Source organism: Artibeus jamaicensis, unplaced genomic scaffold (genome assembly GCF_021234435.1).
Source record: "Artibeus jamaicensis isolate MK-2021 breed Jamaican fruit bat unplaced genomic scaffold, CSHL_Jam_final scaffold_537, whole genome shotgun sequence".
Taxonomy (NCBI): domain Eukaryota; kingdom Metazoa; phylum Chordata; class Mammalia; order Chiroptera; family Phyllostomidae; genus Artibeus; species Artibeus jamaicensis.
In genome coordinates this window covers 18114753-18127743 of record NW_026522047.1, presented here as the reverse complement: position 1 = coordinate 18127743, position 12991 = coordinate 18114753, and the positions used below count along the sequence as shown (strand labels likewise).

The following is a 12991-nucleotide window of genomic DNA, read 5'->3' as shown; positions in this document are numbered from 1 at the left end:
CCAGTGTGCATATGGAGGCCGAGGGAAGGGGGACACGTGGGCAGAGCCTTCGTTATGGTTCTGTGGGGTCACCTGTGTTCTAACTCCTCCCCCTCCACTGAGTGTTCCATTTCGAAATGTCCCTGGCCCTAATATTCAGTGGGAAAAAGGGAGCCTGAGTTCAATACTTCCTCCGTGCCGACACTCCGATGTTCTACATCCTCTGTCGATATCCAGCAGGTGGGTGACAAATCACACAGTTCCTTAGACAAGTTGTTGCAGCCCCTACGTATGTCATCGGCCCAGCTTCCCAGGGTTTCTTTCCATCGAAAAGTAGGAGGGTTGTGGGAACTCGATGCTCTGCTTGACCATGATTTGGCTCCGGAAAAATAGCAATATAACTTTTGACCACGCTTAGGATGACTTGTCCTAATACTTCAGGGAACACTGTGTGGTTACGCCTGAGAGCTTTCCTCTAGGAGCTATGTGGTGCAACATACGATCTTACAGACTCTGCCTCGGCTGATTGCACAGTGTGCGGCAAAGAAGAGGTTGTCATTCTAATTTCAGCTGAAATGTCGCGTCCTCAGAGAGACCTCTCCTGACTGCGTGATGCAGATGAGTCACCCAGTACTCAGTCACTCTGTTTTAATTCTTGGCGCAGCACATGTTGCTAAGTGATATTTTTCCTGGTCATTTAAATTTGTTTTCCCCTCCTATTAGACAAATTCACTGAAATTTCAGGATACAAAATCAACACACAGAAATTAGTTCTGTTTCTATACACTAACAACAAAAATATCTGAAAAATATAAAGAAAACAGTGCCATTTACAATACCATAAAAATGGTAAAGCATCTTAAGAATAAATTTAACCAAGGAGGAGAAAGATCTGTACACTGAAAACTAGAAGACATTTATGAAAGAAATTGATAATGACACAAATAAATGGAAAAATATCCCACGTTCATATATCAGAAGAATTAACATTGGTGAAATGTCCATTCTACCCACATTCCAGAGCAACACGTGTTCATTATAGAAAAAAGCCACGCAGTTGTGGTTTCCCGCTGGCATCCATAGATAGCTCGAGTGGGGAGGAGACCCCTTTGTGGTGCCAGCTGCGGGCCAGTCCTCCCCAAGTCCCTCTCTCTAGAAGCTGGCCAAGGGGAAGAGTTCACGCATGTGGGTTCGCTTGCATGGGTATCCTTCAGGGTGCTCCTGTAATGTGCTTTTAAAATGTATACTTCTATCCATGGTACAAACAGGCCCATCTTCATCCCTAAGCCCGAGATGGAGAGAGAGAATATTCATGAGTAGGAAGTCAAGAGACCACATGTCTAAAGAAACAGACACTGTCGATTAGTCAGTGAGGAAGAATCTCTCTTCCTTTCCAAGTCCGCCTTCCCAGCTCCTCTCCTCTCCCCTGGGACCTCGATGCTTCAAGTACCTTCTTTTCCTCATCCATACATGATCACTTCCTTTCACTGGCCCCAATTCTTCTGTCATAAAAACACTCGGGTTGTTTTCTCTTGAAAATAACGTGTTTTCTGTCCCCGTTGCTTCCTCAGGCTGCCATCCCAGTTCTCCATCAAACCCTTTAAGAGGGTCCTGTGTTTTCCTCCTGCACTCCCCCACCCCGGCTGACTAATTTTGTTACCTCTCGCTGATATCCAGCTTCATAAATGACCTACCTTCATTGGGAAGGGGCGTGTTCTCCTATTGACAGCTGATTTCTGATAATGAGGAGCATTTGGACTCACAAAGAAGGTTGAAAGTCCCGCCCTAAGGAGCCTTAAATGGAATTTCTGGAGTGGTCTGCATGCGTACTCGACAGAAAAGGCACGCTGTGTCCCAGAGGCTGGGACTGAAGGTGGGGGTGAGAAAGTTTGGATGCCAGTTAGGAGAGAGGTCTCACACATACTGAGATGTCCCAGGTGGAGAAACCAAAAGAGCGGTTTCAGATATGAGCCCACATTTAGTATCTTGAAGGCATCTAACGTCTTCAGTGCCCGGAGCTTGTCATTTATGTTTGGCAGTGAAATGGAAATGTGTGCTATCTTCAGTTAGCTTCTTCCAGAAGTGGACCTTCACCAGGGATTTGGGTGTCGGTGGTTTGTTTAAGGTGCAGCCCCCAGAAAAAACCAGAAAGGAACTAGAAGAAGCAGGCTGGGGGTAGGGAAGAAGCTGAGAAAGGTGAGATTTCAGGTGACGTTCCAGACTCAGCCTCATCTGCTGGGGTGCTTGGTGCTTACCCTATCTGAGGTGCAAGAGCTGGGCTTTTGGGCTCCCACACTTGTAAGTCACTGGCCACAGGTCATGGTGGGGGTGGGATGGACATAACATTCCCAGGTACTTCTCCTTTCCAACTCAGGGGCTCCATGTCCAAGGGCAGGCCGCTCAGGGTTGCAGATACAATTAGTAGCAAAAACACCAAAGCTGGGGATGGGTGAGCAAGCCAGTACAAGGGATCCAAGAGGCACTGGTTAGGTCTCCAAAAGTGTCTGTTACATATGCCTGCAAGTGTAGGCTCCTCCAGTGTGTCAGTGCCAGTACAAACTGGAATGTTTTGTGAGACACTCAGAGCCCTGGGATCTTTCATGACCGATCAGCCAAGGACTGATCGGGGCCATTCTAGAGACAATCTGGGAAGTACTTAGGGATGTTAGCTATGCAAAAACCCTGTGGTCCTGGAGTGATCCTACTTGTTTTTAATCATCCCAGAGAAATCACACAGGTCCCCATGGGGGCTTGTACAAAGATGTGAGGTGTAGCCTTATTTGTGGCAGCAAAGAACTGGATAAATTAAATGTCCAGTGTAGATGTAGATAGAGTCCTATATGTAGGGATTTTTTTCTCCCTAGCATACTTAGATCATTCATTAATTATTGTTCTAGTTGGCAAGGGCTTTACATATTTTATAGATCTAGTTTATGTATTATTTTTAAATTTGAAGATAAATGATTTTTACAGAAAATATTAAAAATTGAGGAATTAGCTGAGCTGAAAGGGCAGCAGAAATGATGGTAGTGGGAAATATGGTGATGTCCGTAATGGTGAAGAAAGGAAATGGTGTGGCGGTTCCTCCTTCCCCTTTCTAGGGCCACACGGCTTTTCCTTTGGGAGTCAAGCCCTTCCCACCCCTGCCCCATTCCCCCACTCCCCGACTTCAGCTCCAGGACTTGGCCCTGCTTGGTCTAAGCCGGTCAGCTGAATTCCCTCCCTTCCCACAGGGTCATGACTGAGAGTGAGGAGCAGTGACCCAGGCCTACTCACCCCATCAGGCTTCATAACTCAGAGGAAGGACTGGGCAGAGGGAGTGAGGTCGGTTTTCCGTTATGCACTAGCGTATGCCTGCAAAGCCTAAAAGGGCACACATGGTCCCTTTATGTGGGCACACTTAGTCGATTTTCTCATTTTAGGATTTTGAAAAATCACAAGAATTTAACTGCATTTAATTTCAGTTACTACAGTTTGAGAAAAACAGAGAGCTGTAGTTCATGGAGAAAAGACTTGTTTCCGTAAAAACATGGGGTACATGCAGTGAGTCAGGGCTGTGCCTTGCAGGGGCCCGGGCGGGGCCTGTGATTTGGTTGGTCACCCAACACTACAGTCTCAGCCGGGCCCACGGCTTCCTCCTGTCTGGGCAGGTCTGTCGCAGCCCCCAGTGTGCACCCGCATCTGCCGTCAGAGAACGGAGTCAAACAAAATGTGGTCCATTCCACAGAGATATACTACTAGGTAAGAGGACTGTGGTTCAGGCCCACAAAGGAAAAATTTGTGGAATTCTCTAAATTCCTGCAGGACGATTCTGTGACTCTTTTGATTGTATCTAGGTTTGGCACTGCTGTTCCTAATTTATTACCTTCCAGGAGGAGACTCAGAACCCACTGATAACATTGATGCCAAAAGCTTGGGAAACCAAGAGATAGTAGGACTTCTGGCTTCCTCACACCGAAAGGGAACTCTGCTAGCCAGCTTCTTGGGGCAACAAGCCTTGCTTTGCAGCTACAATGTTATTTTCAGGTCTTTCTTATTCCCCGAATCTAAGAACAGTGCCCTGTCTGCTTTCACTTTTAGAAACAACAGCAAAAAAGCGAGAGTATTGGCACTGACCAAATATAAACATTGGTTTTGTCTTTGTTACTTCTCAGAGGAAAGTGTGACAGAAACTTTTCTACAAATGTAGGAGTAATTAAAAAAACACTAAAAAAATGTCAAGATCTCACTGGAAGTTCAGAAATAATCAACAGCCTATAGTAGACTTGTGCCCTGATTTAACTTTGCTTGCTTGAAACCTGGAGAAAAACCAATAAATACAATGCTAGGAACCGTAGACTCAGAATTTCAGGGCTGGGCAGGCGGTAAGGACTGGCAGTGTACTTTGCTCTCTCCACACGTACACAGTGCTTCATACTTTGTCGTCGACCGGTGGGCAATGCTGCTAAAACACCGGTAGAGCTAACAGACCAGGGAAAGAGTCCCCTTTGTCTTGGCTATTTCCTGGACTTAATCTATATTTTGTTCCATTCGCTTAATTTAAAAAATACTGGATAGGTTTATTTCTGGATGGGGAATAATATGCATTCACTGACTTAACAAGTTCATCCTATGGAGCAGGGGTGTCAAACTCATTTTCATCGGGGGTCGCATCAGCCTCACAGTTGCCTTCAAAGGGCCCAGTGTGATTTTAGGACTGCACGAATGTGACTACTCCTTAACAGTTAAGCGAGAGCTCATAGCTGCCACCAGGGATTAGCCGTCTGTAGACAGCCAGACGAGGAAAAAGAAAAAGCAGAGGATGGATGAATTCTCTGTCTCACCTCGGGCTGGGACGTCCATTTCCTCCTTGCACATTGGCACCCCCGGTTCTCAGCCTTTGGGCTCTGGGACTCACATGGGAGGGCTGCTCTGCTGTTCTCAGGCTTTTGGCCTCAACTGGGAGTTACACCGTTGGCTTCCTTTGGAAGGAAGCCTTCCTTAGTTATCAGGCCTTTGGACTTGAACTGAATTGGACTCGGCTTCCCTTGTTCTCGAGCTTACAGATAGCAGAGGATAGCATATTTCAGCCTCCTCAGTCACATGAGCCAATTCCCACAGTAAATCTTCTCTCACACATAGTGGCTCTGTATCTCTGGAGAACCTGACTGATACATGAGCAGAGGGATATTATGGTGGCACAGTTAGAGGGATACCAGGGGCTTAGTTTTAGATCTGTTGGTCATCCAGTTGGAGATGTTCAGTAAGTAGTTGGATACATATGAGTTTATTCCTCATATCCACCTGACGTACTGTTTATGGGCTGTAGTTGTTTATTGTTCAGCTCCTTCCTTCCTCTAGAATTCAAGCTCTGTCTGAACAGAAACTTTGTGTGCTTTGTTCACTACTGTATCTCCAGGACCTAGAAGAATTCCTGGGGCATAGTAGATGATCAGTAAAATTTACTGGAAAGGTGAATGAGGAAATGAATGAGAGAGTTATGTATTCAGCACAACATGTAGGTAGAGAATACAGCACAGTAAAGAAGTATCTGTTTGAAAGTAAAATTCCTTGCCCGGCTATTACTAGGGAGAGGTTTACAATAGGCTTTGTGTAACAAGCATTTTCTTCTTCTTCATATAAAAATGAAGAAGCACTTGCAAGTTTTCTGTAAACTTTATTTTATACTTTTAGGCCACTGCCAATCCAGGGCCTTGGCTTTTGGCTCATTTTTACACATTTACTTGGAAATATGTGATAAAAGTAGAAATCAGAAATATTCCTACTAGTAAACCATGATTACTTATCAGTCCATAGACACAATGTACATTGAAGCCTGTGTGGTTATTCAGAAATCTGTGACTTTCTGTATTTATCAAATGCATTCTTCATATGCAAGAGACAAAGCATCTTAAATAAAGAGACAATCGTCTTAACAAAACAGCGTGAACTTACAGGTTACATTATGGGCAGGTAGCATTGCATGTGATGGGCCAGGGGAGCGATGGACTTGACTGCTTACACATAACGAGCCCTGCAACTGGACCGGCTGGGAGCCAATGGTGACATTTTGTATGTGACTGTGCGAAAATGTTGCCCAACAAATTCTTAGCTAGTTCATCGTCAGTAATGTCTTTGGTGAAGTCTGATCTGAACAGCTGACCACTTGACGACCTCATCACCAAGCTGGATTGGGGGTTAGGACAATACAATTGTTCCAAGTTTAGTGACTGTTACTCTAGCACAGGAACTTATACAACCCCAAATACTGTCTTACCAAACCGACCGACCAACAAAACCTTATTGTTAACCAATGGCTCGTCCCCTCCCATGCTGCCTCCCGTATTCCATTTGTAATGGTGACGTAGTCACAAGATTTATGAGCATATAGATTAAAACTGACCAAGGCCAATCGGCATGATGAATGACCACCTGGACGCCACTCAAAGTGTGCGCCGTGGCACCAGTGTGGGGCACTGTCGTTAGATTACGTAAGTCCACACGCCCCATAAGTGCACACGTGCAGATATCACACACACGAATACACTCCATAGAGATAATAACAGAATACCTGGCTAAAAGAAATGTATAGTTGTATATATATATTTATGTACACACAGTAAAAGATTTTCTGCTATACTCACAGTCTGTAAACATCTCGGGGAATGCCCAGCAAAAGTCACTGTGGGCCCTTTGAAATGGTGACCGTGTGAGGGGTGGGAGTGGGGGAGGTGTTGCTGTTCACGCTGGGAACCCAGAGAAGTGAAGAGCCACCGTTTGTGATGGCCTTTGGGGTAATTACATTTCAGCGACGTGATCAACTCAGTCACTTGGAAATTACGTTTCCTATATGGACAGTGGAATGGCCAAAAAAGTCTTACTGCCAGTTAACATTTAAGACAAATCACAAGAATATGCAGTGATATGTATGCTATATGTATATATGTATGTATGTACACATGTGTATAAATGTACATAGATAGCTAAGTATATACATATATATACATGTTACTATTACAAAAAAACCTCAATGAAATTTCCCAATCTTCTAAAAATACTCAGTCCTTTTCTCCTAAGTGTACTTCAGACTCCCCTGCATTGCACTGAAAGTCTTGGGAATAGTTCAATAACATGCACATTTAAATTTGGGTATGTTACTGATTTTACCAAAAGGACATAAAAATGATTTGGTTTATGAAAAATAGAACTATTTGACTCAAGCATTACTTTAAAAACTTAACATAAGACTATGTTCAGGATCTCCTGTACTGAAAAACCACTAAAAAAGTAAGTTCTTGAAAATGCTTCGAAGAGTGGCGATTGAACCACCATGCGTGGTGACCAGTTTGCGCTTTAGTGCCCGCAATGGTCGCAGCTTGAGAATTTATGTTGGAAAAAAACAGTGACGTGAGGAATATTAACCTAATTGTTCACCTAAATACTGTTTTACTTGCTTTTTTTTTGCAAAATATGTTTAATAGGCTCAAATAATTATTTTTAAGCTACTATGAGTTTAAAAATACTGGCATAGAATAACATCTCAAATAAAGGTGACTTAAGCCCATACTGTGTTTGGCAACAAAACAAAACACCTAAAAAATATCTCTATTTCATAATCTCCAAACTTTCATGGCGACCCATTCCCACCGAATGTTGAACAGAACGGCCATGGAAGCTAGTTATGCACTTGAAAACTATTTTCATGCAAAAGTAGTAAATATCTTTCTGGTTTCATTTAACAGTCTCCCTTTCCCCTGCCAACTCTCACCATTTTTAGTGCTGAACATAACATGCAGAATATGTAAGTTAGATAAATTAAAGAAGTCAGATTCATTGAATTTGTGGGTATAAACCAATCCACTCTCTGATGCTTTGGAAAGCATTTTCCAGGAGTGGGACTGAGCCATGTGAGAAGAGACTTCAGGAGACATCGTTGCTGTGTGACTTTTTTTCTCCAATAGGATTCGAAGGAATATTGATTAATGTTTCTGAAGATGTTTAGTTGATGCTGTCCTTGTGGCTGCTCCTCTCTGTGTTGTGGTTGTTCTGTTCATGGTTCTTCCACTGGATGCTAGTTCCATTCATGGGGACCGAGGTCATCAGGCTTTTGGACTGGTAACAGCAGCAGCAGAGGCAAGACTGCGAGAAGGAACGGATGCAAATAGACGTGAGTCTACCAGCCTGTTTCCAGTGGAATGCAGATGCCCTGGGCCCCCACCAACAGGGGGTAAATGTCCACAAGCATTCGAGGACAGAATGTGAGCCTTAACAGTCACCCTGTGTGTGGAGTCTGTAATCCCATGGTGGAAGCTGAACTGTCCATTTTACTGCAGAGAAATAGGTCCCTGGCTTCTTGTTTAACTCTGTTCACCAAGTCAAAGAAGAAGGGGAGCAGTTTTGGTCAGAGGAAGAATGTTCTATGGCTTTGGGGTGGGCACGAGTGGGGGGCTAGGCAAGGCCTGGCATTCCTCACCGCACCGCGGTGCGGTGTCTGTCTGCATCGGTACCTCATCCTGTATTCCCAGCCCGGGGCGGTGGGTGCTGTTTTCCCACCAGCTTGTATAAAACTACCAAGTTTCATCTATGTGTAAGATTCTGGGTTAATATATGTCTGTTCTCCTTTTAGACTGTAAATTCAATGGGGGCAGTCACTGTCTTTCTCCTGAACACTCTATCCCCAGATAATGTTAAGTCTGTATTGAGCACTTATTATTGTTTTAAGCACTTAACATATATTAACCCATTGAATCCTACTTATGAGGTAGATACTGTGATTGTCTGATTTTACACACCAGCAAACTAAGGAAGCAGGACTGCCCGGACCTGGGTTTGTCAGTAAGCACTGAGCTGTGATGTAAATCAAGATTGTTTGCTTCCAGAGCCTGCACCCTTGACCTCTGTGCTGCCCTTCCTAATATGTATCATGAACTAACATCCTGGCTAGAGATAACAGGATCCAGTTGGGATTAACTCTATGCTAAAATCATTCCAGAAACTGGAAAAATGACCCATCAATCAGAAGTTCATGGACTTCTGGAGGAGGTGGGTTGGCTTAGCTACAAGGAGATTTGAAGAACAGAAGGAAACATTTCAAATTCAATCACATTAGTTCAGATTTCCAGAGTAATGAGCATTTAGTTTCCTTGAAGAACCTATTATGAAATATACTATTAAGTAGCATTTAGCAAGCAGTTTCTTAACAATAAACGTAACTTGTATTTTATTGAAATTCTGGGACTACTGTTAAAATCTATAACAAGATAGGGAGGGAATAGGTTTTTATGTATTCTGTGTGGCCTGGAGCTCACATTTAAGCATTTCTTTTTAAAGGAGCATACTGAGTTGGCATGTTATTAAGTTAGTTATTTTTTATTTTAACCTCTGAACGTGTTTTTCCCTGAATAGATATTACTTTCTTTTATGCTGGCAATTTAACCATCTTTCTGGTTAACAAAACAGTGATTTTCATTTCCCTCCTGAAAGTACAGGGTCTGGCAGAAGTGATGCCTGCTTGAGTGTGGTTGGTAGGGTCATGATGTGGGTGTAAAAATTTATAGTTTTAATTTGAATGTTTCACTTAAAATATCATATGGTGAGCTTGAGTGTGATACTGTCATGTTACAGAATGACATGCTTATGACTTTGTAATAAAAGATTTTGTAATAAAAAGGGGGCATTATTTGTGCCAGACCCCTGTATAGCTGACAAAAGTAATATTTACAACGGGAATTAGCCTTGGCTATTGGCAGCTTAATATAATTATTTAGTTGTCCTTAAAAATACTTGCAAAACAGCCTTACCTGAAAGCAATTTTTAAATTTCTTGCTCACAAAATATAGAGCTATTGGGTTTATACATGAATTCATAGTTGCCAAGTTAATACCGATGTAATCCATGAGCAGCAAGAAACTAGATTGAAAGAGAACAGAGTAGAGTAATTAGAACATAGTGTTTTTAAAAGTGAAAACTAGCATTTATTCCTAGAATAAGCATTTTTTTCTTGCCCAGAAGACATTTCTTAGAGGTAGCAGTCAGAACTTCTGTAAAGTTGCTGTTTAAATGGCAGTTTCAGGCCTACAGAACATTTACTGGCCACGTGGTTCCAATGGTTGTGCACAGCCTCACAAAGGGAGCACCAAGATTACAGACATCGTGTGCACAAATTTTGGGATCAGTTATGGGCCATGTCACCTAAATAGAAAAATAACCCACTTGGTAGTTCCAATTTTCAGGGCTAATGAGAATATAGGCCAGATGGTTTTGTAAAAGTATTGTAACTGTGAAAATCAGAGGAACTTCAATTTCCTAATGAGTACATAGGATCGTACCTAAGTAATTCACATCGGTTCTTGTCCATCGCATTATACACGGTTTTCTTCAAAATACGGCTTAAATGAAGAGGGAACCAGCAAAGCGCAAAAATTACAACCAAGCAGAAAACTGTTTTTGCCACTTCTCGACGCTAAAGGAAAGTGAGAGGAAAAAAAGTACAGTAAGTCCAGTGTTTTCTACTAGGTAAAAGACCAACACAACAGGAAGCAGTAGAGAGCAGGGAAAGAAGAGCTAAAGAGGAACCAGGACGGCCTGTGTCACAGTGCCTCCTCCTCCTCTCTGAGACTTGGAGTCCAGCTTCAGGGCCAAGGGTTTGCTCCTGATTCTTTTGTGCAGCTGCCAGGAAGGATGGTGGCTTCAGGTGGCTTTTAGGATGTGGGCAGAGGTTCTGGGACAGGGAGACGTGGGGACTGGCTGGAGCGGAGCTAACATCATAGCTGGGTGTGTGTGTGTGTGTGGTGAATAGAATGTACGAGTATGAAGGAAAGCATTAGCCATTAGCTAAAAGCTTCAATATCAGGTAACTAACTAGTATCAATGACAGCATGGCAGTCAACATGACTGAACCCACCATGACAAAGAATGGACAAAGCTGCAAAAATGTCTGGAAAATAGCATAGGCATAGGAAACAGAAAATAAAAAGCACCAGCAATATGTTTTCTCCATCTTTTTGATCTTGAAGAAAGCTAGCATTGGGATATTTTTGGCTTTAAAATATTTTACTAATGACATCTATTTCCCAAAGATGTATTGTTTTCGAACAGAGGCATAAGGGTGAAGGACTATCAGCAATGATGATTAGAAGAGCTGTCCCTGGACTGACTTCAGCTGAAGGTTTACATACTTCCATGTCTGCACAGGATCAGAAAAACCATAGGTTAGGGATTATCAGCAACTGCTCATTTGTGTGCGTTATCCTTGAGTATTATAGTGCGTGCATTTAGAAGCCTAACTAGGAACATAAAATGCAACTTGTTTGTAACTGGGATCAGTTAATGTCAAAATAAAACTGATTGAAAACAGGGTTTGGAAGGGTAATGCTGGTTCAACTCAAAGCATATAGCATTAAATATAGGAAGCCTGCAACAAACCCACATGATTAATAGAGCCGTTTAAAAAAATTGGAGCAGTTATCACAAATTGCTACTCTAACTCAAAGAACTGGGAGTTCTTTAATCTTGTAGAGCTATTGGGCTAGCCTCAATATGCTTCAGAGAACACATCTCAAGCACTGATTTCAGAGAATCATTAAGCAGTGATTAAGAGGAATAAAGGATTCTAGTGTGCAGGAATGGGAGATCATTTTAGGTGGTCATGAAAGATAGTGTGTCCAGAAAAATGAAAAAGGAGAGTATCAGGAGAGAGGTTGCCTCCCCTGAGCATATCCTCAAAGAGGACAACCCCTTTAAAAGGTAATATTAGTACTTTGCCACAACAGCCTGCTATTTGTGTATCCAAAACCAGTTCTCCTACTTTCCCTGCTAGCAATCAGATTCTTGATTTTGTTACAGCAGTATGGGAACTGGCCCAATCATCAGCATGGCTACCTGATGCAGTTCTGACCAGTTAGATTTAGCAGAAATTGTTGTGTGAGGTTTCTGTAAAGCTGCTTAAAAGCGGGAGATACTCCTGTGCACACACGCTTGTGTGATCTATGTTCTTCCCCTTCTTTCTGCCTGGAAATCAGATATAGGGGCAGAGCCGTAGCTGCTGTCTTCTAATACTGAATGGAAGGTCAGCAAAACGGCAGGCCCTGCTGATGAGCCCCATCACTGCTGAATGAATGGCATATGAACTTTTTGCTGTGGGAGAAAGAGAAACCCCTCCTTGGGCTACTCAGTGTTATTTTGGGTTTTCTGCTACCAGCATCCAAACACAATCCCTACATGATAAAGCTGTTGTCAGCATAATGAAGACAAATTCGAGAAACCATGCAAGAAGCGAGACCAAGAGCCCCTCAGGATACTAGTCAGAGGGTGGCAGGGCCTTCCGCCCTGACCCAGCTCTCCCACGGTCCCACCTGAAGGCCTGCCAACTAGGCTCGGTCTTCTGCTCTTAGCACCGGCCACAGCTTTGAGTGTGACCCAGGGAGTGTCTACTGCATGAGGTCAGAGCTGGGGGTTCTGATTTCCATTTGGCTGAGTCAGTCTCTTAACCACCTGCACAGGGATAGTGTCTACCGTGACTATCCCATAGCGTGCTTGGAGGAGTCACGGGTGGGAATGCTCTACAAAACTGTGAGAGGCCATTGTTTCTTTTTCAACGCTCCCCCAACAGAGCCACAAAACCAGCAGGTGGGGGCCATATCTGAGACTCCACCAACCTACCACGGTTCGCCACGCCCTGGTGATTCCCTGAGGCTCCGCCCCACCTAATTTACAGGCCTGCCCAAGCTAACGGTGAAGTTTCCATATGGATGGCTCGTGTTTGCTCATGCTGCATGCACACGCACACACACAAAACCACAAACAAAACAACAATCTACCACCAAACAAACAAACAAAAACCTTGAGAAATGGTAGGTGAATGTGAAGGGGCATCATGTTATTTTGCTCTCAAACGCTACTGAATTATTCTCAGAGCAGGCGCCACATATGGCTTAAATAGGCCCACTCATGGTGCTGAGACAAAAACCAACATGTACCACGCTATTTTTTCCATAAACCTATTCTAATTAATTACCTCCACTGCAGAAGTGAG

The 12991-nt window shown here is 43.3% G+C and overlaps 2 protein-coding genes across 2 annotated transcripts in view; one reads left to right on the top strand and one right to left on the bottom strand.

Annotated features, from left to right (window-relative positions):
- Window positions 1-12991, top strand: part of TTC29 (tetratricopeptide repeat domain 29) — a 592695-nt gene that overhangs the window by 31658 nt on the left and 548046 nt on the right. The gene's annotated exons all lie outside the window — the stretch shown is intronic.
- EDNRA (endothelin receptor type A) overlaps window positions 5618-12991 on the bottom strand; it is a 54881-nt gene continuing 47507 nt past the window's right edge. Inside the window, exons 6-8 of the mRNA XM_037162352.2 lie at window positions 10287-10420; window positions 9759-9867; window positions 5618-8097 (exon numbers count right to left, since the gene is read on the bottom strand). Coding sequence (XP_037018247.2) covers window positions 7957-8097; window positions 9759-9867; window positions 10287-10420 — 384 coding nt within the window. The 3' untranslated portion in view covers window positions 5618-7956. The remainder of the gene's footprint in view (window positions 8098-9758; window positions 9868-10286; window positions 10421-12991) is intronic.